Source organism: Brachyistius frenatus, unplaced genomic scaffold (genome assembly GCF_029030835.1).
Source record: "Brachyistius frenatus isolate BFR_SWC_R1_liver_20210118 unplaced genomic scaffold, ASM2903083v1 Contig_8, whole genome shotgun sequence".
NCBI lineage: Eukaryota > Metazoa > Chordata > Actinopteri > Embiotocidae > Brachyistius > Brachyistius frenatus.
In genome coordinates this window covers 1,375,744-1,397,125 of record NW_027210607.1, presented here as the reverse complement: position 1 = coordinate 1,397,125, position 21,382 = coordinate 1,375,744, and the positions used below count along the sequence as shown (strand labels likewise).

The following is a 21,382-nucleotide window of genomic DNA, read 5'->3' as shown; positions in this document are numbered from 1 at the left end:
CCATCTAGTGTTAAAGATCAGGCAACACAATACACGTGTTTCCTCCAAGTAAATGATCCTGTAGTTCACTACAGTCCCTCATTGCTATTTGGGCATGAATCATTATAGCTTCTGAGACACAATTTAAAAAAAACATATTTTCACCTCTACAGAACTTTTGCTTGTAATAAAGACATACATTTCATCTGTTTATGTGTGTTTGACTGGTTTATTATCTGTCCCAGTATTAATATTTATTCTGAAATTAATACAATATATAAAATACCAAATTAAGTACCAAATCACATTAAATTCTATCACATGAAAAACGAAAGGTGGCAGCTGATATATGTTGAGTTCCTCCTTTTACAGGTGTTTAGCTGCTTTTTGTTTCATTCTGTATAAAAAAAAAAAAATAAAAAAAAGTTTTTTTAATTTCCAGGTGACACTAAAAGAAAACTGAACTTAGCCTAAGTTAGCGTGTAACCTTTCCATGAATTTAGCTGTGCAGTTTACCTAGCTATGTTGTTAGCTGCCTTTCTACAGCATGTTTGTTGGAGAGTCCTATACAGTTAACATATTATCAACCCATAGTGCAGTTTTACCTCCGTAGTTACTGCACATTTAACAAGTTACTTTATCTGGATTTACACATTTCTATGGCAGAATGTTTGTGTAACAAAACAGATGTCCCGTGTTACTTTTGAAATGTAATAGGTTACAGATTACTAATTATCCTGTTAAATATGTAAAAAGTAAGTTCAATATTTGCAATACTTCATCAAAGTAATTTAAACTGTACAATAAACCTGAAAAGTCTTTAAAAAAAATCCATTTAAACTCGGCAGTGTAAATCTCACCACAGTACTCAACACTTATTACTGTTGCTTTTTATTAAAGTTCTTCAATATAAATATAATTAAGATTAGTGTGTTTGATTTTAAACCACAACCACCAAAACAAATCACAAGTAAGTAGATCACAAGTGACTGACGCAAAAGGAAAAATGTTACCAGTTTCTCAAACCAGGTCTAAAATCAGGTCAACACCATGTTGAGTAGAGATAAAAATATCATCAGGATTGTCTGTTGACAATTTTTTGACATTGGTTCCTAAATGCCTCTTTTTAGATATCTCTTCTTGTCATCAGATGGCACCAACAACTGCGTGGTTATTTAAAGTAATGCACAATGATTTGATTCACAGACAAGGGGCTGTGCAAATTAAAACAAGAGAACCATTAAAAAACATAGCTCAAAATTTGCCAAATACAAATACTGCAAAATGAATGGAGCCTGTCTAGAATTAGATAAAAGGCACTCCTGTGAAAAGATGCAAAGCAACAGAATGATTATATTCTACATCAAGTCTTTTTATTAAAAATAATATATTTGAATTTAACCCCTTTGGAATCACCAACAATTTGAATAACAATTACAGATTTACAATTACATTTATTTTGTAATTTAATTACATGTACCTAGTTACTGATATTCAAACTAGATGCTGAAACTGAATTCTTTGGAACAGTTAAAATATTTACTCTATCTTTCAAAATTAGATCCAGTGGGTGTAACTGAAATAATTTCTTTACCTTTTGCCAAAGACAATTTGACAAATACATATTTAACTACAAACCACACTTTACAATTAATAATCTACTTCCAAAACAAGTATTTTAGGACAACCCTACCAGCATTGAATGTGAAACTGCTTTATGCTCGTGCAAACAAGAAAACAAGTCAAACCAGTAGCCTGCATTTTTGTGACAGGAGATCAGGAAGTTCTTTGGTGGATGACATGTAGTGAACATTCTATTTATCTGAGTCAGAAAGGAACAGCTTGTACCAGAAAAACAAACAAAAAACAAAACATTTCTATACACATGCAGGCAAAGATGAAACTGTCAATAAGTTTATAGTTGAAAGCAAGAACAGATTTGTATCTGCATATTTTTTGATCAACAGCAGATACAGTATGTTTGGGAGCAGGAATTGGTATCGGACAACAAAAATATTGGTAAAAAAACAACCCGCAATTATTATTAAACTATATATCTGTTCATTTCAGCATCACATCATGCAGACTACGCAGGTACAATAAGTGCAAAAAGTGCCTGTATTTCTGTAACAGTTTTCTGACATTTTAAAAAGAAAGTGGAACAGTAAAAACCTTGATTGAGTGGATGACAGTAGAAAAGCCACAGTGATTTCATAACACACAGTTTACCGGGTTTAGCTGATGACGTCTGCTGTGGCGGGGATCCAGACTTCATTGTGGTGAAGAATGGAAAAATAGGACTCATAGCCAGCCCCAATGTATGTGTGGGGATCAAAGGTTTTCACAGCCGTCACCAAGGCCTCACGAAGAATGTTTGCATTTTGTAGGCACAACTCGACGCTTGGAGTACCATGGAAAAACCTTATGATAGATGCAAGAACAAAATTGAATAGAGTTATAGTTTCAGATTTGTTATAGCCATTATTCACTGAGATTTAGGCCTGTGTGTTTCATTTCTTTTCCCTGTCTGCTCTGATGGATGCATTCACACACACTTTTTTTTCTATTGCTATCACTGAGTTGTGCCAAACTATCCTGTCACCTCAATCTCCACATTAGCAGGGTGCAGAATTCTCACTTTTTCATTCAGTTCTTAGCCCCAAAGTTCAAATCTAGATTGGAATGTCCCCGAGATAAAATTTTGTTTCTTGTTACTATTTGTGAATCAGTGAACTGCAGAAATGTTAAATAAAAAACAGTCCCCTGTAGAGATAACTGTGATTTAAAGAAATTAAATTAAATCAAAATGAAGGTGATGCTCACATGACATAGAAGATGGCCTCCGGTTTGAGTTCCAGTGTGACTGATGGATCAGAGCTTTCAGATATTTGGTTACCAGGAGGAACAAACCAGGACAATGAATAATCAGAAGGTCCTCCCCGTTCTGTGACGTTGACCAGTACTGGGTAGTTTTTATCAGCTAGAAGAGACAAAATAGGTACAAAACAAATGTACAATTAAAGAGGAGCCTGTAATTCTGATCCTTGGCCTTTTTTGTAAAATTGACAGATTATCACTCATGGTCTGCTCGCTGTGTATTCTCTGTGTATTTTGAACAAAAATCCAGTGATTTCACTCTGCCCTGGCTCCATAAATAGGAAACAAACAAAGTGACTCAGATCAAGCCGCACACTATTTTAGCCAATCAACAACATGGTACCCACATGACAGGGGGAGGAGGACATGGCAGGACAGGGGATCTCCACAACATGGCGTGTTAAGGAAGAGAGATAACTGATAAACAGTCTTATAACAGGTCATAAGAACAACATTGACAATTAAATGATATGATCAGGCAAAGGTGAAGAGCTGTGTCATTATTGCTGAGGTTTTCTCACAATGGAGAGACTGCAGAGAGTTGAAAGGCATGAAGATGGATGCAGGTTGCCCTGTTTCTGCTTGACTGGTGGGTAACATTAGTTCATAGTCTATGATGAGAACTGAACTAGCTGCAAAATTAGCTTTATCTAACTACTCAACTTCTTTTTCAGACCCCATCCCAACAACGCATTTCAGCCTCAATTAGCACAGCCATATCAGATCAGATCAGATGTATTTTGACTAACAGGCTTATGTACCACAGGTTTTTAAGGTTGCTGTAATTAAGCCTTTACTTTAAAAGCCTACTCTTGATCCAGCTGGTTTAGGTAACTATATATATATATAACCTAATGCTCATTTCTCAAATCCTGGAAAGAACTGTTATAAATTGATTATACAACCATCCGCACAGAATGTTTTTTTTAAGATTTTCAGTCAGACTTTAAAATACATCATAGCACAAAGACGGCATTGGTGAAAATGACCGACAATCTAATTGCTTCAGGTGATGGACTCATCTCTATACTTGTGCTCCGTGATGTCAATGCTGCTTTTGAAACAATTTATGACAACATTTTATTGTAGAGACTAGAACATGTCAGTAAGATCAGAGGAACTGCATTAGGCTGGTTTAAGTCATATTTACCCCACAGATGTCAATTTGTCAATGTCAACAACGACTCTTCCACACACACACAAAAGGCCATGTAGTTCCACAAAGTTCTTCAGTGCCAGGTCCGAATACATGGTTACTTAGGCGATATTATCAGAAAACACAGCATACATTTACATTTATATGCAGATGTCAATCAGCGTATGAAACTAAATAAAACAATTCAGTTGGTGAAACAAGCATATATAAAAGACATAAAGGCCTGAATGACCTACACTGTTCCACTTCTAAATTCAGACAAAACTATGGTTGATGTATTTAGCTCTAAACACCTTAGATATTCTTTATCAAACCAAACAGTTATTCTATATGACATTGGCTCAGTCTCCAGCACCACAGTGAGGAATCTTGGAGTCCTTTAACTCACATACTGTATAAAGCATGTCTCTAATTCCATTCTCTGCCAGTTTGTTTTCTGTCAATAATACGCCTCACCCATTTAATAAGGTCTTGGCCGGTGCTTACAATGGGTAGTACTTACTGGTAGTGAGTACTGGCTCTTCTATATTTAACCCTGTTGTACTGTGACTTTTTCTTGTGCACCAACACTTCTCACAAGCAGATCTTTTTAGCTACAGCTCAGATGAGTTAGTCTTTACTGTGATTGATTGCTGCATTGTGGGAGGATTAATGGCGCCTTCATGAGCAACTAGGAAGTGGCAAAGTTGTTTCCTCCAAGGGAATATCCCTACACTACAATACACTACATCAAGAAGTTTACATATATCGTGACTAATCAACGGCTTGTCTAAGTAAATTTATATTAACCTTAAAAGAATGTTGGCCTGGCTTAAAGGGCACAAAGAGAACACAAACAGACTAAAACAATGACACAACAGAGCTTCAAAAGTTAATATCCTACCCAATAGTATTAAACACAGGTGGGAAGGTGCAAGCAAACTCCTTGCAGAGGAAACACCACTGTTGGCCTAATACCGCAACTTCCTATATATGTTTGAAATTAAAAGCCCTTATTTCAAATTAAAAGCCTCCCAGCATTTGATACACAATCCATCTATATTCTATTCCAGTTCAAGCTTGGTTTGATTTGATTGTTGTTAGCGCAGTGTGCTTAAGTTGAGAGCTAGTGAATTCTTTTGACTGAGATGTCATACGAAATGGTTTGATTATCATCTTAGTTCATTAGAAAGCTGTTATTCCCTCACAACATATTTACATGAAGGGATATCTGAGTTTTATTTATTTAAAAATAGGCAGGAATTGCATTGTGATGCTCTAGCATCTTAAACCAAACTAATGTACGAGTGAAACTTGAAGTATCAGACACTGACATACTTGCCCAGCCGTGTCCCTGGAAATAACCCTTCAGCCTTGCATGTGCAGCCATGACATCAGCGCTCCCAGTGCCATCTACCTTGGTGGTTGTCCAGTAAGCAGCATAATACAAGCGCTTCTCAAAAACCTGCACACAACAGAAGCAAAAACTACACTTATACATACATATAAAAGAAGAACAGACAGTGTGTGCTCTTTATTATGTCTTTTATTATTATGTACGCCAAAGCCTACCTCGTTTTTCTCAAGCTGGCGGTATTCAGGACATTGTTTCTTATAGCAGAAGTCTTCATCCGTCTTAACTTGTCCAACCCAGTACGACACCAAGACAAGAGCTATGATCTTGATCATCATTTGTTCCATCCTCGCCGACTTAACAGACAATCTGCACAGCTGTAGCCTCCCTGCAGCCTTCCTGCTGCTTTAAAGCACATACTTATCCAACATTTGAACCAGATTATCAGGTCAGACAGACACTTCCACATAGTTCTTGTCCCTGAAAGGCAGAGAAGCCAGTTTACTATGGCACTGCTGCACAGGGTTTCACTTGCACTTTTCTGGAAAAAAACAACACAGACTACATGATGACACAGATTCATGTATCCAGTCTGTGAGAAATTTAATTTGTTGCAGGATGTTTGTATTTTTAATTTTATTTGAAGAGTGCTCAGTCACAACAAAAGTTTTGTCAAGGCACTTAACATAGTAATGTCTTGACAAAAGTACCATATAACATTATAGAGAGGAAACCAACAGAGTCTCAGAGGTGGGAGTTCATCTGCCTCGACTGATTAGGGTGAGAGGAGAAGGTCAGGGATACCTGCAAAAAAAAAGCTCCCAAACCAAAACTGGGAGCTGGTTCCACAAGAGAGGGTGAACCACAACCAGGCCATCTTTCGGACAGCCTTATTGGAATAAGATGGTAATATAAGGTCCTGGAGATAAATTGGAGCTTGTCCATTAAGATTATAACAATAAGTGGGTTTATTAACATTTTGATAAAAGTCAATCAAGACGAATAATGAATTAAATGCAATATTCGAGGTTGCCATGGCTCACATCAACATGATATAATGACTTTATCTGTACTAATCACTAAATCAAACTATAAATCAGAGAACTGCGCCTGTGCAAGGACTGAAAAAGAAAATTAGCTCGTATCAAAATGTGGTACAGAGCATCTCCTCTCTTTTTGAGATTAATGTATTCTGTACATGGTCCCTACTATAAATACATTTCAACTAAACTGGCAATAAACAACAACAAATAGAGCTGTTTTTTGTGTTTTCTAGTGTGAGAAACTAAGATTTTGACTTTCAGATTAGCATTAACAAAATTTGGGTCTCGGATTGTTAAACTGAATAGAAGATTAATTGCACACATCCTCTGCAACCAGAATATGGAGGAATGTCACACATTCTGTGATGGGCAGGAAAAGTGTGTGTGAATGGGATACATGGGAGGCAAACACTGTAAAACGCCTTGTTGACCGGACAGGACAGCAAGGCATGTATGTGGCACACACACACCCCCCACCCACACACACACAAGGTACCCCTTGTCCATCATGATGGCCATTGTTGGTTTGAGAAGAGAGACATTGCCAAGAGCTCTTTACTAAGAGCTGACACAAAGGTCATTGCACCAGGAAGGACCATACCATGCAATCCTTAGGAGGTGCAGTGAAATGCAGGTCAGTGCAGTCGAGCACTACTTTATGGATCAAAGTTCTCATGAACAGAAAACAAATTATCAAGAGGTTGCAGAAACTGTTAAAAGAAAAATATATAGTGCATTTTAGATACAATTATTTTCACATTACACACTGCCAATAACTGCCGCATTTCATCTTACTTGAAAAAAAAAATCTGAATATGAAGTTGAAATATAAAATTTGTAAATATATGAAACATTAAAGATGTATAAAGTAAAAGTAAAAAACTTATTTACAAATGTATTGCAAATCACTGACTGCTAGTCACTGACAAAAAAAACGTTGAGCTCAGGCCGCTATAATGTGAAATGTGATAGAAATCAAACAATACCTTAATGTCAGAATTGCATTTTCAGAAAAAAATAAATAAACCATTGCATTGCAGGTGTGAGGAACCTGAATGAGTTTAACCATAGTCCAGACCCTTGTCACAAACACCACCTTCTGCGTTGATGTCTTGATATCTTGAAGTCCATTGAGTGACCATCGGTAACAAACCTGTGAGAACAATGACATTGTGTGCACTGTACTGAATGAAATATGTGATGGCATCATACTATAGTTTTAATCATGTCAATAAAACCACATATTAGACATGTAAGGTAAATAAGAGCCTTTTAGTCTTCAGAATAAATATGTTTGTAAAAATCCAACTAACAGTAGAGAAAAAAGATTTAAGCTTACAGTATCTTGTATAAAACCTTATTTCAACTGAAGCAGTTGAACTTGTTGCTGATTGCCATTTTCTTCATGTGTCTGCAAGGAGATCTTCACTGCAGTCCAGGGTGAGATTGAGCACAGTAAGCAGCCGTTTTTTTGTAGTGGGCACATATTGTGCATTAACTGGTAGTCGTCTAGTGGCTTCCAACTTACAAAATTGCAAACTTTATTTTTGTTTTGAGTGTGAGAATTTGCACTCAAAGTTTTCTCAAAGTTTTTTTGTTGCAGGTAGGTAGGTAGGTAGGTAGGTCGGTTGGTCGGTCGGTTAGTAGGTAGGTAGGTAGGTAGAAAGATAGATAGATAGATAGATAGACTTTATTGATCCCACAAGGGGGAATTTTTCAAATGACGACGTTGGTGAGCATATTAATTAATCAGACCATTACCTTGATTCAAATTACAGAATTCTTTCGGATTGAACATTGTTAAAAACATAACACTAAACACAACCAAACAATATATAACACATTTCAGTGCTGACAAGTTATATGTCATACCCCTTAGGATAATCGTTTTTACAATGTGGTACTGACAATTTTACTCATGTAAAAAAGAATAGACTCTTCCTACACTAGTGATTGTTTTTCTTAATAAGAGGAGCGTTGAACTTCCCCTGAGAAGAATCAACATTAGGTGTTACCAGTCCAGGATAAACTAATCGAAAATGGAAACACCACTTTGAGCAGTCAGTACAGTGATGGAGCAATACCTTACAGCTACAGCAGATGGCGCAACAAAACCAAGCAGCTTCAGGAGAAGGAGCGGGTGATGGAGAAGGAGAAAAGGTACCTTATCTTGGCTCTGTGGCGATGCACCTGCAACCTTTCCACGCAGTCCTTGTCTTCCTCCTCCTCCTCCTCCTCCTTCCGTGTTTCTCCGAACGACGGTAGTGCGCACTGGGCTGCGAGAATGCGCAAAGCGGCCTGCATGCACCTGGAGAGAAAACGCCCAGCCAAACCGGCGAAGAGCTCAATCGGAGCCACAGCAGCATGCAGACTGGTGCACTAACAACGGGGATATAGCAGCAGAACACAGGGTGGATATTGGAGCTACAGCATGGGCGTGAGAGAGAGGCACATCCAAAGTAAAAGCGATGTAATTCCACGGGTATAAGAAGTTGGGTGGGGGGATCCTGAGAACCATTTGGATCAGAGGTGCATATTGGGGTTAGGTTTGGTGTCTTTTTCTCTCAATTTCACCAAACAGTACTTGTTTCCCTTTAAATCTCCACCGGCGTTTAAAAAGATGGAGAAAGGCGCACAGCAGCTGCCCAAAAGCGCAGAGAGTCCGGCCGAGGACATCTCCAAAATCCGCGACGAAGAGCTGCTGAAGTGGGGCAAAGAGCAGCTGGTTCAATTTCTGCGGAGGACAGAGGCGGAGAAGAGGGGCGTTATCGTGGAGCACGGTAATCTAATGCGGGAGGTGAACCGGAGACTCCAGCAGCACTTGAACGAGATAAGGAGTTTGAAGGTGAGATGGGTGGGGAACTTAGGTTGTAGCAGGGCCCCCGGGGGGGTTATACCGTTTTTTTTTTGCTATAACGAGCATACTGATTTAGACCCGGGCAGGATGTGGAGAAGAAGCCTTCTGAGATAGGGCCATTTCACAGATTGTGAGTAAAGGTCAAAATAGTAACTAAATAATCAGGAATAGAAATTAGTTAAACCTGTTGCATATGAGGTAGTAAAAATGAGTGTATACGGTATCTATAAATTAGTTTAATTATCTTCATTGTTAATACAATATAATATGGATTAAGTGCCTCTGTACTAACATATACATGATGGAATTTCCCCCACACATGAATACATGTTCATTGGTGCCCTCAGGTAGATTGTATCTTCAGCTTTCAAACATGATACAGTTTAACCCAGTCAAGAAGGGCTGCATCTATAGTCTCATTTAGAGCTGAAATGATTGGTCAAGTAATGGACCAGCTAAAAACAAATTGGCAGTTATGATAATGAGTAAACATTTTTAAGGAAAAATAGTAAAAAAAAAAAAAAAAAAAAAAATGGCTTCACGCTTTCCCAGTGTGTGGATTTGACATTTTTGATTGTTTTGTTTTGTTTTATGTTATTTTATTTTCAACTGGATATCTGTGTTGTTGCACAAAACAACAAAATGAAAAACTGTGTTGGATATTATTTGCACCATTTTTGAACCTTTCATTCATAAAACAACTAACTAGTTAATGGAGAAAAAAATTGGCAGACTAATTGATAATGACAGGAATTATTAATTGCAGTTGTGTTTTCTCTCGTGTTTAATGTTTGTGTTCTTCATAAACCAATTCATCCTTTTGCCTATAGAATGCCGGGAATTTTGAGAAATGATCATTACTGTTGATTTGTTTAACAGGCCAAAAGCTAAATACATTCAGTTTACTATCATATTACAATATGAAAAAAGGAGAATGCTGCAAAAGTATGTTGTTTTATTTTTTTAAATGTAGCTCAAAAAAAGAATAGATTATGAAATAATTGGAATGTGATATAAGATTGATAGCAGTAACACCTCAACATACACAAACATACATACACACACACACACACACACACACACACACACACACACACACACACACACACACACACACACACACACACACACACACACACACACACACACACACACACACACACACACACACTCAATGGGAACAGTTTTCATCTAATTCACCAAATGATTGTTCACAGCAGGAATGTGTATGTAATCCCCCGTTGTGTTGCTCTGTGTCTGTATTTCTGTTCATCTGTGTGTGTGTGTGGGGGTTTATGTAAACCAGGACGTGAACCAGAAACTTCAGGAGGATAACCAGGAGCTGCGGGACCTGTGCTGCTTCCTGGATGATGACCGGCAGAAAGGGAAGCGGGTGTCACGGGAGTGGCAGCGCCTGGGCCGCTACAGCGCCGGCCTGATGAGGAAGGAAATGGCCATCTACCTGCAAAAGCTGAAGGAGCTGGAGCAGCGGCAGGTGGAGGTCATCCGAGAGAACCTGGAGCTCAAGGAGGTGTGTTTAATGCTGGAGGAGGAGAGGGCTGTGGCTGTCGCTGGAGGAGGAGGGGGGGGTGGTGTTGGAGTGTCTGGGCAAGGAGGCTCCGGCTGCAGGAGCTCTATAGACAGTCAGAATAGTCTGTCTCAGCTGTGTGGAGGCCTGCCTGCGCTTGGCCTGCTGCGTGACGTTGGCGATGGGAGCAGTACTTCCAGTGCAGGGAGCACAGACAGCCCCGATAACCCCCACCAAAAGCCTCCACCCCGGAGCTCCAATGCCAGCCCCGGATCTGGGTCACTATGCATCTCCTCAGAGCAATCAGGAAATGTGTGCGAATCTAACGGCAGGAGACATAGCTCCACCCCAGAGTACCACACGTTCCCTCAGTCCTGCCGCCCCCGTGGGGGGTCCCTCACCAACCTGGACCCCCATGGCCTTCGAGGACACAGTCTGGAGAAACACAGCAAGTCACCCACCAAGCTACCATGTGATTCTCAGCCCAAACACTGCAGCTCTGACCTATTATCCCAGAAACAGGTGCTGATGTCAGGACAGGCGTCACCAGGCTGCAGGAAGGGCTCAGCTAAGTCCAGCCCAGAGCTTAGTCAGAGACACCGGCTAGTAAACATGGTGGAGGCTGGCTGTGGGAGTCCCAAGGCCAACCAGGCGGCAATGGGGATGCCTGAGCACCTGAGGAAGGGACGGGTGATTGTGGGAAGTCCAGAATTGATACAGCACCATCATCACTATCAGCACAGCCCCGGGGTGGAGCAGAGCAAAGGGAGTTATAGCAATGGCTCCCCTGGGAGGCATGGGGGTCAGAGAAGGGCAGCGAGAGAGGAGATGGCCCCCCACCACCAGAGTCTGTACAACGGTAGGCACATGGTAACTTTTACCTTGTATTTATATTCATAACCCATTTATGACCCAGTAAGGTACATTAGTACCCTTCCAAAAGTATTTTCATGTGATACTTATTCTTATTATTGTGGCCGCTCAAAGTCTTAATCACTTAACCACCTCTGATTTTTTTGATTCAGGCACATTGACATATATCATGGCATGTAACATGAACCTCCTTAATTCGCTTAAATAGAGTTAAATCTAGATGGTCACCCTTTTGAAGTTATCATGTGTAACTAACCTCTAGTTTCTGTGGTCCCTTTTTTAACACAAACTAGAGAGCATCACATTTACTTGAAACATTAGACCTCTGTCTTTTTAATGCTATGATAAGCTTGCTGGCTGTAGGTTATCTGTAGATTTATTGTTACTTTGCTGGTAAGAGGGGTATCAGAAATACTGAACACAGGAAAAAAGTGAAAAAGCTTTCACAGGGTCCAAATACTGTTTTTATAAAACAGTTTTTAGTACATGCTATAAATTAAAAGATGGAAGCATGAAAATTGATTTTTGACTTTGGAATCAGAGGTTTGGCAAAAGTTAACTTAAGGTCCAGTCTTTTGAGTCAGCAAAGAGAAGCCTTTTGAAAGTATGCATCTGTTGCTAACTTATAGTGTCAACTTACTTTCTCAAAAACAGAAATTAGCAACCTCAAAATTAGCATGACAGAATTGTTGGCTGCAATAGCTAACACAGTATACATATGAGAGGAGTATCCAAATTTTCATCTAACTCTTGGCAATACATCTAATTAGCATAGTTAGGTGTGCTCACTCTAAAAGTGCAAAGAGCTATTGTTACACTGCCGTTAAAGTTTTCACAGGTTACTCCTCCTCCAGCATTGGCACATGACATGCACCAAATTCAAATATGTGGTGACCCTACTGGGAATGGTGTAGAGATCCCTTGAATTGTTTTCAAATCATAATAAAGTTGCGACCCATAGGAATGACTTGAGAATAGAATTGTTTTTGTCTTTCTGAAATATATAAAAAAAAAATGCAATAGCAAATGACATTACACTTGGTAAAACTAATACCACAAGGATTTCCCTCTGTGTGGAAAAAAAATGACCTCAATAATTAGTTATTTTATTTTTCAGTTTATCGTTAATAACATCCACGCCATGACTTATAGAAAGATAGACAAAATTTTGGGGGGGAATTCCTTGGATCCATCGTAAAAAAAATTATATTTGGAACCTCCGACTTGAACATGGACACATTTTCAGGCAATTTGCATTTTTTCTGTAAAACAAATGTTTCACTCCCTGTTCATTCAGTCTACCCTGGCTGCGCCGTCTGTGGCTCCAGCTTCACTTTTCATTGCTGTGAATGCAGTCTGGTAACGCGGCTTTTATTAGTGTTTGCACAACCACTCTGAAGTGCAGACCAATCAGTGACCAGTGTCGGTGGTTAACCGCAATTTTCCTAACCCTTCTAAGCTGTGATTGGATGGCTGGTGACAGTGACGAGCAGTGTTAATATTTTAAACTCTCACTGACTGAAAAAATAAAAAAAATCGCTGAACATTCAGTGCTCAGCACGCATTCAACACTCAGCACCTCATAACACCGCTGGCATTTATTAAAACAATTTTCAAAATACGCTTTATAAAAAAAAAACACTTTGGTGGGCACGGGCTGTAGGTAGTTACAGCGGTGGCAGAGTGTTTTACACCTAGTAGGATGGAACAACTGCAAACAATTTCCTATGAAGCGTGCCTGGACTCATATTCACGTGGTAAAATTGGGACTGGTTTGTACCAGGCTACATTCAATCCTCCCAAAAAATTGAATACGCCCGATGTGGAGGAGCAGTTGGTTTCCAAAGTTTAGAGGGCAGGGTTTTTGGGTGTTCAAAAATTTCAAATTCAAGTAACTTGAATGAAGGCATTGAAACCAAGCTTCAGAAATCTATGCACATTGGAATATTGAACACTCACATACATTTTGTGGAATATGGGCCCTAAACAAATTATTTTTGTCCATATTTCATCCAATCTTTACCAAAACTGGTGATAAATGTTTTAACAATTGAAAAATAGTTTGGAAATGTTGGTGTTGATGGTCCTTACAGTTTTTCTACAATCACTGAGCAACGTTGCAATGATGAGAAAAAAATTATGCCCTGAAATTAGGATATAATTTATACATACAACACTTTATTTCAACCTCTGACTAGACCCATGAGCATGTAAGTGCCTCTGAGCAAGCATACTATTTTTGTTGAATTACGTCAACAAATGGCGCTACAGTACCGTTACCTACCTGTCCATCATCCTTAATAATCCTTCTGTCCTATCCATCAATCTCGTTCTTCTAAATATATTCAGATATCTCTGAAATGCCTGGAGGTAATTTCTTATAATTTGGCACTTCCATTAACTTGGAATCAATTATGTATTGATTAGAATCTGGAGTTCAAAGGTAACTGTGTCAACATAAAACCTATATGTGGCCATAACTCAATAATTCATACATTAGTTATCAAACCCATTTCGCACAAATATTTAATGGGATAAAATGATTATTTTTCATTTCTGTCTAGTATTCAACACCATAACTGAGGCGCACAAAGGGAGATTGTGACCATATTTCTCATTCACGACAGAAAGTGAATTGGTGACATTATCCCTGGGGGTCCATTTACAAACTGTGCTGATTGTATAGATCCTCTGTACTGCCAGGCTTGACGTAGCTGTGTTAAACATCCAGGTTTTAGAATTTATAGCTTCTTTGCAGCCACATCTATATAAGTGTGGACAGATATGCATTCTAAGCCACTACTTGAGTGCTTACCAGAGGGTTCTAGTTTAACTGAGAGATGTCAATCCAACTTTCAATATCAGAGGAGACTTAGATCTGATCAACAATGGCATCGTCTCTCATTTTCTTTTGTGTCCTGTGATAAGCTATCATAGACTATGAAAGCTGGACTAAGCAAGAGAATCAGGGGTCCAGAAGGGCCACTTTATTGGAAAAGCATCCATTTGGTGCTCTCGTCATCCTAGCACATTTTTAAATATGCCACCATCCTGCCCATGTAAATGATAACAATACCCAATATCACATGCTATTTACCTTTTAACATTGCTAATATTGATTGATAATTATTGGTGTAATGTTTAGGTTAAGGCTTGCACTTAATATTTAATGCAAAAGAAAAGTCAAGTAGCCTCACGTCTTTGAGAGATGATTCATAAAAAGCATCAGGAGTGCTCCTCTGAGATATCATGACATGCTTCAGAGGTAGGACAGCTGATGCTGTAAAGTAGGTTTTGCCACTTTTTAAGGTCAGTGAGTGTTTTTGTTGCTCAACCATTAATTATTCAAAAGCTGCAAGAAGCAGTCTAATTGGAGACCTTCTAAAATGAGCTGCTGTTTTGCTTTAGTCTATACACTCTGCCAGTTTAGTGTGTGGACCAAACAGGGTACATTAGGAAGCCCCGAGAGCATAGGCCATGGTGCCAGCTCTTTATGGGAGATGTCACATTAATCTAGTATTCGGACAATGACTGTACAATAACTCACCTCTGGCAAAATTCATCACATAACAATAACACTGTTGACTGTGTTTCTTGGTTGTTTGTGCTGTGCATTTTACATTTTATATTTTATATTTTTACTGCTATTTTACTGCTATTTTATTGCTTTTCTATTATTCTATTATTATCTTATTGCTTCTGTATGCTGCTGTAGCGAAAACATTTACCCTCGGGGATTAATAAAATAACTACCTAACCTAACCTAATGCTTTCTGCAATGTGGTAACACACAAAACTTAATTGTTAACTTCCCAGGAGTCTGAAAAACCATGAGCTATAAATGTTACATTAGCATGTCTGGCCAGCAATGTTTACATGTCTGTGATAAGTGTCACATAGTTGTGGTTGTCATGCAACTTGGAATTTGGCAACTTGGTGTCAACTGGATTTCTTAATAGTGATGCCATTTTTACGAGCTTATGGCGAAAGGCCTCCTGAGGTGAAGTGTGCCGAATGATAGACGGTGCTCTCTGCTGCAGAGATGAAATACTTCCACATACTGCTTCTCCGATGCTTTTGTGTTGTGGTTGTCTGCTCAGGATGTCTTTGTTCACTCGTGTCCTCCATTTTGCCTCATAATTGTATCATAAAATAATTGTCAAATCAGGTCAAATATATCAAGCTGATGATAAACTGTTAGAACACCCTCTGCTGGATCTGAAGGTAAACTACTTCAATCAGTCAAATGCACCTGTTGACTGTAAATTTCCAATTCGAATAGGTCATTACAGTGTGTTACAAATAATACTTTTATTTAACGTTCACATTGATTTGTCCCAGATGCACACTTTTAAAAGCTTATTTTAACAAAAAATGTTGTGCTTTGAAATAGCAGAGCAGATGTGAATCTCTATGCTGCCCTTTTCTCTCTGCTCTTCCCTCTGTTGGAGGTTTTTCTTCCTTAAAGAGGAGTTTTTCTCTCCTAGCTTATGTGGGAATTGTTGAATTGTTGGGTTTCTCTATAATGCTGTAAAGTTCTGCTGTAAGGACTTTAATGTGTTAAGTGCCATGAATTAACCTATGTTTTGATTTGGTGCTATATAAATAACATTGTAATTGAATTTAAAAAAAAAATCTTAGCTTTTAAGCTTGGCTTAATTTGGTTGCCATTAGATATTCTAAAGGGCTCCTTTGTGGCACTTCTGCTATAGTTGTTTCTCTGTTTGTGCGGATTAACTTTGAGTGTGACGACTGTGTTCACAGATCTAGTGCACAGTACAACTGCCCCGACTCACTTACCCATCTTTTAAAGTAGGGAATGGAATTTCATTGAGGGTAGGTTTTTGTTAAGACTGCTTTTAAAAAGATTGTTAGTGGATAAGGTGTTTGGGAGGAGCACCTGCTCCTGCACTTCTTTGTATTGCTCTATTCATGTAGTAGCGTGTGTGTGTGATAAGTTGTTTGTGTGTAATGTGCTTTGCCGTATGCAGTACTTAGAGGAGTCCTGCATAAGGGGAAATCCAATCTCATTTACCTGTTTATTAGTTGCTGGCTGTACTTTCAGGGGTTTGAGCATTGTAATATAGTTATATACTGATGATAAAATATGACAAAATAGTGTTTTACCACATGTCTCCAGAACAGCGTGTGTTGTCAAAGGTTCTTGAAGTGTGTGGAAGTCTACTGGAGGGATGAACATCATTCTTTCAGGAGGGTCTGGTGGGATTGGACTGTCCAATGAAACGGTACACGGAGGAGGTATTGATCATGTTTATCGCATTACATTTCAAGCCTACTGTAGCAGTAATTACTCAACTTTTTCTTGCTAAGGAACAGTGACTTCCAGCAGCCTCATTTCTCAAAGCATGAATAGAAAAGGGTTTGAAACATGTTTGTATCTGTAAAACCAAGAAAACTTAGATTCATCAAACACAACAGCGCACAGTGATAAATTCCCATTCTATATCTATTTGCTTGTGCATGTAAAATTTCATTTACATATACAAACTCACTCAGAATGCCAAATGTGGTCGACACATCCCTTTGAAAGTCCTAGTTGTCCTTGGAGAGGAGGTGTTTCAGCTGAGTTTTTCTGTTCATCTCACAAAATGTTTCCAACGGAACAGATTTGCACTTTAATCAATCCAGCTGCTAACACAGGCGGAGGAATGACTTGTGTTCTTCTTCAGCTGTGCACCCTTTACCACAACCTGAAGAGTATTTTTACTCCTCAAGTAAGTTTTCCTGTGTTGGGTTTTAAGTGCTTCCAAAACATGGGTGACCTACCGCTCAGCACTGTGCCTGATACAAATTCCAACCAATTTCTTTCATGGGCCATGTTGGCCACGTTAACAATCAGTAACTGATTAATTGTTAATGTACATAATAGTTAACCAGGGCTACTTCCTTAAACATTTAAAGGGCGCAATATTTCAGCCACTTTGCAACACCCAATCCTGACTCCCATATCAGATATACATTTTTGCCTCTTCTGACAGGTATGGCAGGTTTGGTGTGTTTTCAAGCATCCCTGGCCCTCAACAAAAAAATCCTGTGCCATGAAGAATTGAAATGAAGAAATTTGACACATCGCCAAATCAATACCCCTTTATGAAACCTGACAAACTTATGAATATGGCATCATCAGGGTCTTAAGACTTTTCTGACCTAATCTGGAATTGACCTTGTCAACCTGCTTGAAGAAGCACATGAAAGCATAAAGCTTTTCATTCCCTGTTGCTAGTAGGCGATGCTATGACCATGACCAAATATTGGCACATCGATGCCTTCAGGACGAGACCGGCCTGAAATCAGCCTGAAATCAGAAATAATGGACAATAAAGTTTAGTTTATGGCACCAAAAAACTTGATAAGATACAAATGCCCACCACATTTGTTACATGTAGCTAAAAGTGACTATGGGTGGAGGTGCATTTTAGGGGGCACCGTAAAAAAAATGAAGAAAAATAATAATTCCTTAAAATACAATATTCAGACAACAACAGGGTTCCTGCAGTGTTGCTAGACCCTTAGTAAAAACAAAGACAGGAAGGGTTGTCGGGACACAAGTGATGCTTCTCAAATCCCTCATACTAAGAAGTAAAAAGACAAGAAGAGTTTTTGCGACACAAGGGAAGCTGCTCCAATCCCTACTGAGAGCAAAGATGAGAGGAGTTCTCGTAATGCAAAGCGACACTCCTTCAACCCATAAAGAATAAGAACATTAAAATAGGTCCTTCACACCATTATTCTTTAGAGAAGCTATTTGTGGAAGTCTAAAATCAGGGATTGCAGGAGGATTTATTTTACATGATAGCCAAATAAAAAACATGTTTAGTCCAAAATGTATCGTCACCAAAATGTTTAGTTCAGTTTGCTAAAAATATGAGTGTAACATTGGTGTGACACTCTGGTAGTCCAGGAACAGTAATGATTTCTCCTGTGCTGTGGAAGTGCTTTATATTACAGCTTAGGCCTTGGGAAATAGCTTTGTACCTTAGGTAGATGCAGGATCCCTGACTCAGCTGTTACCAGGAAACAATAGTGGCTGAATGTACAGTACTGTAAGCTGAGATGCTGTATTCCTTTTCATATATATTACTACCAAACAGTACCAAACATATGTTTTTAGAAGAATTTAACGTTTAGTAACTCCTCATCTCTCCACAGATGTTCTGCCAAAGAGCATTGGAGTATTCTAAGTGGGAAGAGAGTGTGTGTTTGTTTGTGTATATATATATATATAGTTATATATATAAAAAAGAATGAAAGTGAATATATGCTCAGGGTGTTTTTTCTTAATTTCTGTTATCACATTTTGATATACAGTGAACCCTCGTTTTTCGCGGGGGTTACGTTCCAAATAAAAACCGTGATAGGCGAAATCCGTGAAGTAGTAACCTTTATTTTACAATTGAAATAGATAGAACTGGACATTAAATATATCTACGTTACATATAGTCGTAATGTGATTTCAATGCACGATGCAAATCCATGAAGCAGCGAGACCGTGAAAGGTGAACTGCGTTATAGCGAGGGTTCACTGTATATCAAAAAATTATATATATATAAAATAAATAATATAAAATAAATAATATATATTAATATATATTTAAATAATTATTTTTGTCAGATTTAAAAAACCTAAAAAATAAAATTCACTCTCAGTACTTCAGAGAATAACAAACTTGCCATAGAAATACCGTATATTAAAAATATGTTCCACTCACTCAAATATTTTTTGTTAACATTGATACTGATCATAAACACAATAATTTATTTATTTCAAGAATTTTATCTTCAATTCCTATTTTGTTTACATATTGTTGTATTATGTATATCTTGTTGTTGTTTTTAAATAAAAAATAAACACTAATTTTTTATTAAAAAAAATATCGGCGTACCATGTGGGTTCTGGGGTCATACTGCCCCACGGTGACCAGGCAGATTGCCCATACCTTGATTTTCTATCCAGGGCCCTGCACACAGGGAGTGTAAATCCTCATTAAACGGCCTCCATCAAGTACCAGCACCTTTACAAGTTGAGGTCATTAATTTCAACGGTCTGTCTATACTGCAGCCTTATAATTGAATAGGCGCTGTGTGTTCCCCCCCTCCCCTTTATAGGAGTTCAGCTCGTAACAATACGTGTTGTTTACAGAACAGATGTAACCCTCAGGCTGTCTGCTGGGGCATTAAATGAGGTGTGTATTTTATTTGACAGTAAACCAGAGGTGTTCCATGTTGTAGAATTTCCCAAAAATATCAGTTTTACTTTTCTTATGGTTTATAAAATGCATATCTTGATAGTGGGAGCATTCCAACTTATTGACGTGATTAGTCTACTTAATACCGATAGGCAGCAGAACGGGACGATAGACGTTCCGTGGTTAACTTTCACATAGAAATAACAGGCACTGCAGAAAGCGCTCCACAGTGAAGTTTGTTCCATGAAGGCAAGTGACTTCAATAAAGAGGAAATGGTTTGGTGACAAAAATTCAGATGAACTTCGGAACCATCACACAGTCAAAGTACTATCATCAACGAATGAGACGGGCCTTCATGGCAGCACTGGGTGTTGTGAATTATTAATGGTTCTTCAGTTCCATGGTCTCAACAAAATCCTTTCTGAAGGTATTTTGAGGTAATTTGGGGTTATTGACATTGATAAGATAACAGCAGCTTAAAAAAAACTATGATTGTTTTTATAGAGTTAGTTACGATCAGCCAAGTATGTAGGTAAAACATAATGTAGCAACAAATAGTAACTTTCTGATATGTCATAATCATTATTGTTTTATTATGATCATGTTATATAAGACTTACATATTGGAAACAAAAAATATATTGAAATTTTCAGAGTGATTTTCACTTACACAGAGATGTGCTTCATCGTATCACATTTAATCCTAACCTATTGAGAAGGTCACAAAAAACAGATAACGTACTAAATTGATGCCAAAATCTGGAAACATGTCAGAATTTGATTTTCTGTGGTAGCATAGGTAGCAAAAGTAGCGTCAGTGTTGTATGGACTGAAAATACTGACACACCTAAAACCTTTTGAAGCACCTCAAAGACAGGCATCCAGATCTGTACACAGAACTGAAGTTGAGACAGTTGTTGACATTTGGTCAGAAAATTGATAACATGCGGTCAGAAAGGTTATCGTTAGCTTATTCAGGCTAATATAGCGATAGCACAAGCCATTTAAAAAAAAAAAAAAAAAAGTGTTTATGTTAAGTTACATTAATTTGATTTACAACATATTTATTGGTTGGTATTGAATTTGGTATCAATAATCATGGAATTTCAATGATATTGGTATACCATTGGTATCAGTATTGGCAATACCAGAGCTCTGGTATTGTGATGTTCCTACTACTACAGCATAAAGACTGACATTTCAGAAGTTGCAAGCTTTTGTAAAATTGGACAAATGAAGGATCACTTCATTGTTTTTGTGTTGCTATTTTATGAGGTAAACTAATAATTATAACTTGTGTAAAAAAAAATGATTGACTTTGTATTTCATTAGAGAAGTTGAATAGGAATCTATGGAGCCGGAGGCTTTTTGGAGCCAACCTCGAGTGGCCCTCGGTGGTATTGCAGTTTATGGCCCTTTAGCATTGGCCTCATTTTTTCTGACCAGGAAACTACATCCACTTTTATATACAGTTGATGGTCATGACGCAGTAGCCAATGTCAGCAATAAAATATAAAAGGTACTCGGAT

The 21,382-nt window shown here is 38.3% G+C and overlaps 2 protein-coding genes across 5 annotated transcripts in view; one reads left to right on the top strand and one right to left on the bottom strand.

Moving 5' to 3' along the window:
* Positions 1 to 854: 854 nt before the first annotated feature.
* On the bottom strand, positions 855 to 8,692 carry LOC138615952 (uncharacterized). Of its 2 annotated transcripts, XM_069689856.1 has the most exons (5): positions 8,553 to 8,692; positions 5,564 to 5,750; positions 5,330 to 5,456; positions 2,803 to 2,959; positions 855 to 2,400 (listed from the first exon to the last, which is right to left on the bottom strand). In XM_069689856.1, the coding sequence occupies exons 1-5, from the start codon at positions 8,690 to 8,692 to the stop codon at positions 2,214 to 2,216; spliced, it is 798 nt and encodes a 265-aa protein (XP_069545957.1). In that variant the 3' UTR covers positions 855 to 2,213. The 2 variants fall into 2 exon arrangements, 1 of the variants encoding a protein (XP_069545957.1); XR_011310567.1 differs by having other exon boundaries at positions 5,330 to 5,478; positions 5,564 to 8,558.
* Positions 8,693 to 8,988: 296 nt separating this feature from the next.
* Positions 8,989 to 21,382, top strand: part of LOC138615945 (coiled-coil domain-containing protein 85A-like) — a 28,249-nt gene continuing 15,855 nt past the window's right edge. For 2 of the 3 annotated variants that reach the window (XR_011310565.1, XM_069689842.1), the window contains exons 1-2: positions 8,989 to 9,233; positions 10,552 to 11,632. Coding sequence is in view for 1 of the 3 variants with exons in the window: in XM_069689842.1 (XP_069545943.1) it covers positions 9,009 to 9,233; positions 10,552 to 11,632 (1,306 nt within the window). In the remaining 2 variants the exon portion in view is untranslated. Of the gene's footprint in view, positions 9,234 to 10,551; positions 11,644 to 21,382 lie in introns of all 3 variants that reach the window. The other variant, XR_011310566.1, reaches the window with a different exon arrangement.

Coding starts and splice junctions, on each gene's coding strand:
- LOC138615952 (XM_069689856.1), bottom strand. CDS start 8,692: ATGCAGGCCGCTTTGCGCATTCTCGCAGCCCAGTGCGCACTACCGTCG. Junction 5,751..8,552: donor CGCCACAGAGCCAAGATAAG/GTACCTTTTCTC, acceptor TGTGCTTTAAAG/CAGCAGGAAGGCTGCAGGGA. Junction 5,457..5,563: donor GCCAGCTTGAGAAAAACGAG/GTAGGCTTTGGC, acceptor TGTTGTGTGCAG/GTTTTTGAGAAGCGCTTGTA.